This window comes from Styela clava, chromosome 4 (genome assembly GCF_964204865.1).
Source record: "Styela clava chromosome 4, kaStyClav1.hap1.2, whole genome shotgun sequence".
Taxonomy (NCBI): domain Eukaryota; kingdom Metazoa; phylum Chordata; class Ascidiacea; order Stolidobranchia; family Styelidae; genus Styela; species Styela clava.
The window spans coordinates 19,110,939-19,115,221 of NC_135253.1; the positions used below are offsets into that span (position 1 = coordinate 19,110,939).

General features: G+C 34.7%; 1 protein-coding gene across 1 annotated transcript; it reads left to right on the forward strand.

The window, feature by feature from the left end:
• The first annotated feature begins 364 nt into the window (after positions 1-364).
• On the forward strand, positions 365-4,015 carry LOC120327275 (uncharacterized). Its single transcript, XM_039393730.2, has 4 exons — positions 365-540; positions 1,095-1,181; positions 2,401-2,622; positions 3,111-4,015. The coding sequence occupies exons 1-4, from the start codon at positions 516-518 to the stop codon at positions 3,212-3,214; spliced, it is 438 nt and encodes a 145-aa protein (XP_039249664.2). The 5' UTR covers positions 365-515; the 3' UTR covers positions 3,215-4,015.
• Positions 4,016-4,283: the final 268 nt, after the last annotated feature.

The following is a 4,283-nucleotide window of genomic DNA, read 5'->3' on the forward strand; positions in this document are numbered from 1 at the left end:
AAAAAAAGTGAAGGTTCGTTGCTTGCATTGTAAAAGTTTTATTCTACACTTGCTGAGTCTGACACTCCTTAAAATTGTAAGACCTTGTGGGAATAGTTTGAAAGGTCTCTTATCCGATAAATCTACATTGTTTTACTTCAGTTTGATATAGAGAAAGTATCTGAAAACCGGTAGCCAGAATAAATTAGTTCGGTCGACTGACATAATGCTATGAACATAAATTTAGCAGTTTTTTTGTGTGGAAATCTTAGGCGAAACCAATTCGTAGGCTGCTGCTGCAATGAATGATATGATATTGTGTTCTGAGTAAAACTTTTAAACAAAGGATCAGATTAGCTCCATGAAGTTGAAGTTATTGATGAAGAACTGTCCCATGTCCTGTAGGGATGTGTCCGCTCACAGATACAGATTCAGTAAACGCATGTAACTATATCCACAATAAAAATTGCATCATTTGTTCAAATATTATGTTTTCATATTTTTTTTTGCTACTCAAAAGTTAGTCAATATTAATAATGCCTGTCACAATTCATTTCGGAGGTAAGTTAAAACTGCCGTATTAGAAAGATCTTTCCTCAAACAAATATTCTCGAGTTGACAATCCAGCTTTGTATGCGCATCTCAAGTTGGGGTTATGGGTTAACCAGGATTAATTTTCTATCTCTCTAAATCAAGCTGTATGCACTTTTTCCATAATTTTGAAAACCTCATTTTCAGTGTGAGATAATATTATGTCGAATCTCACTGAATTAAAATTTGTTGTATTAGCTCTGTGTGTACGCAATGTCGTAAGTTGGCGCTAAAAGATCAATTATATATATCTCGATTTCGAAGTTTGGTCGCAAGTGGTAGCTATATCTTGGAAGAAAGATCATGGGATCAAATAGATCTGCACAAAATGCTATCTTTGTTTCGGCTTTTCAACCATTGAAGTTCGAATGGATAAATCATGATTATAACTGAATAAAGCCAGTTAAAATTATTTTATTACAGAGCTTAAAATTCCTGGCTCATTCCACTTTTTCGTTACTTTTTTTTCCAATGATAATTCAGCTTTGTGACGTCACACCTGATTTTTTTGAATTTTTGTTCAGATTGCCAAAAACTTCTCTGCAATGCTGTTTGTTATGGCTTTCATTTTATGAAATATGTGAAAAAGAAATGCGGTATATCGGAAGATGGTTAGTAGTAAACTAGAGAAAGTTGTAATTTCTATTATTCTTGATCACACCCATTGTCGATTTGGTACTCCCGATGTATGTGAAACAAGATGGCGGGCACCGGAACGTAGTATGTGTACCAGGTTAGGGTTAGGCTATAATTTCAGGTAGATATACTACGGGAGTCACTTGGCTAGTCCCCGAACTCGTAATAGAACTAAAATATAGAAAAATGAAATAAAATTATTGTCTAACCTGGTACACATACTACGCTCCGGTGTTCGCCATCTTGGTTCACATACTACGGGAGTACCGTTGATTTGGTAAAGAAAAAACTTCAACGATTAGTATTGCATCGATAGTTGAATGGGAGCATGCAAATAAATCGGAAACTTTAACAATAACTGGTGATACTCTCGCGCGATGTTTTCGACTACAGTATCAAAGTGCACTCTAAGGCAGTGGTTCCAAAACTGGGGGTAATTACCCCCAAAGGGTTAATTCGGCAATTTTTAGGAGTTAATCCAGACGTTGTTTTAAAAATTTCTTTTGTGATTTTAGTATTTTGAATTTGTCTGTTGAAAAGCTGGGCACTCAATGCTCGCATCTAGACAGTTGGGGGCCTAATAACATTAACAATACTTCACCATACAGTTTGGAGTCTAAAACGCTGAGATAACGCAAGTTTAGCATCTTAAAGTATGATCGGAAGATGCAATAGGTGTATTATTGCCATTTTTGGTCAAAAAAGGTGATAACGATATGACTACTGTATTTTTGTGAACGGGGTAATTGAGCTTTTGGTTTTAAAAAGTTTGAGAACCACTTACCTAAGGCCTACCATGGCGAGATAACATGTATAAAAACAAACCTTACCCCGCAGTACTTTCTTGAGGTAGATTTTAGCCAAGTATTTCCAAAGAAGGGGTTCTAAGATTTTTAATTGCCAAGTTAGAGACCATAATAGCTAGCCGGTCCGGCCGGAGGAGGGGGTTGAGGAGCTAAAAAGCGTTTCAAGTTACACAAAATGCTATTATATTGAAAAAAAAAATGATTTTTTTTACATTACAAAAAGGGGTGGGAGTTCCAACTCGCTAAATACCCCCTGGGTACGCCTCTACTGTGGTAGATCTCACGTGAGCAGCCCAATAAATATATTTTGAGAAACATCAAACAAAGTTCTGAATAAGATTTATCTACGGCCAATTGCATTGTTTGACGTATATCTTCACATTTTCAGCTGAAATTGTTTTTACCGATCTCAGAGGTAACGTGAAGGAGGTCGAAGAAAGTTTAGACGAATACGCAGATTCATCTCTGACGTCGATGGACGGTGAAGAATTTGTAATGATTGAAGTTTGTAGAGAAAATCGCTACAGCCATTTAACCAAGTCATGGCAACCAATTGTGACGTATAAACCCGCGTTGAAGAATAAAAAGATTGTCAATTCACAGTTCAAAGGTAAAATACAGCGTCTACTCCTCGGCTATTTTAGCTAATAAACTTTCTTCGTAAGCCGTCGGTCTGCCATGAGTACTATGAACATTATTATTACATGGTTTTTACCCAAGATATGTTATCAAATCCTATAAACTGACGAGCGAAATACTTCTTCAAATCAGTTGTTCGTGGACAAAAATTTTGTGCAAAAGTACTGCTGAATTAACGGGTGCATATTATATTGGTTGTTTTTTGGAGTCAGAATAACTCTAAGACCTAACACATGTCTTGTGTGTCGACGGTTAACAAAGTACGTTTTTTGTCAATACCAAATTTATTACCATCTTCATAAGTCGATTCAAATTTTAATTGTTGCACGAATTATGCGAAAGCGTTATAACGATTGGTTCACTAGGACGTTTCGAGTGCAGTTTGCGGAAGTAGTGTTTACTTATAACAAAGCCACGATAATAAAACGACAGCCATACAAAATGAAGTTATATTTTCAGCTCGACTTAAAGTTCACAATGATCGTTTACTGGATGACCATCATACGAAGTCGTATGCATATATGGTCAGAGAGTGTGGTATAACACGGAGAGGAACGCTGTGAAATGAAACAACGGATATATCCTGAATGAATTACTAATGTTTTTTGTTTTATCACACCTTTTTTAGTTTTCATACGCGGCATCATATTGCAAATTTTCGTTATGCAAAAGGATTATAATGATGGCAAACTTTTTATAAAAACGTATATTATCCTAGATGTTTTAGTCCCAAAACAATTCACTGTTGTACTTTTCGTTGATTACTTATATTATTATATTACATAGATAGACTAACCATAAAGTCTAAATATTTTTTTAAATTACAAAGAGAAATTATCGATACCATGTATTGTTTTGGCCCTCTCAGATAGATAAAAATTCTTAAACAATTACTGATTGAAAAACAGCATACCTGGTTAAGATATATTGAGAACTGACTTCATAACAAATTTGAAATTGTAAAGCGACTTCATGGACACACCATGTATAGAATATATCACATTGGTATAACGTTAATCAAGAAAAGTAGATGATGTTCTTGCTGACGCATTTTTGCATTTTTTTAATATTTTCACAATGTTCAACATCGTGTAATTGCATACATGTTAACTGTCTCTCATAGATCGTAACAAATTGGTCGTAAAATTTTACGACTTTCCACGACGTTGCAATATATCAAACTATATTGTACATTAATAAGAACAAATCTCGTAATAAAAACGTCAAAACCACCTGCAGTTTGATTAGGAGTAATTTGATTGATATGATTTTCTATATTTATATTTTTTCTAAATTCTTTTGAGCAATATAATATTGACATCATGGTGTGTTATTTTATGTAGTATACTTTCAACAAATACGCAGTTCTTCCTCCAAATTAGTAGCAGACGGAAATGAAATGTTATGTGTAATCCAAGAATTCAAAATAGCCTGCTTATCTCGAATAAATGATGCGACAGTCCAACATGTCCATAGCTGGGTTTTAAGTTTAAAAGGCCGAATTGTTACACATGCTGTAGTATGAACTATTGATGATATTGGTTGTTTTTACGTTCATTTGACGCAAATTATCGTAATTGTAATTCCAGGAAAATTTGACTTGTCACAAGTAGAGCTCGACCGATATCACTT

What these genes read in the sequence shown, in the direction of transcription:
- LOC120327275 (XM_039393730.2), top strand. Translation starts at nt 516, where the DNA reads ATGCCTGTCACAATTCATTTCGGAG. An exon ending in TGTCACAATTCATTTCGGAG is followed by an intron (nt 541 to 1,094) that starts GTAAGTTAAAAC and finishes ATTTTTGTTCAG; the next exon opens with ATTGCCAAAAACTTCTCTGC. An exon ending in TGTCAATTCACAGTTCAAAG is followed by an intron (nt 2,623 to 3,110) that starts GTAAAATACAGC and finishes TTATATTTTCAG; the next exon opens with CTCGACTTAAAGTTCACAAT.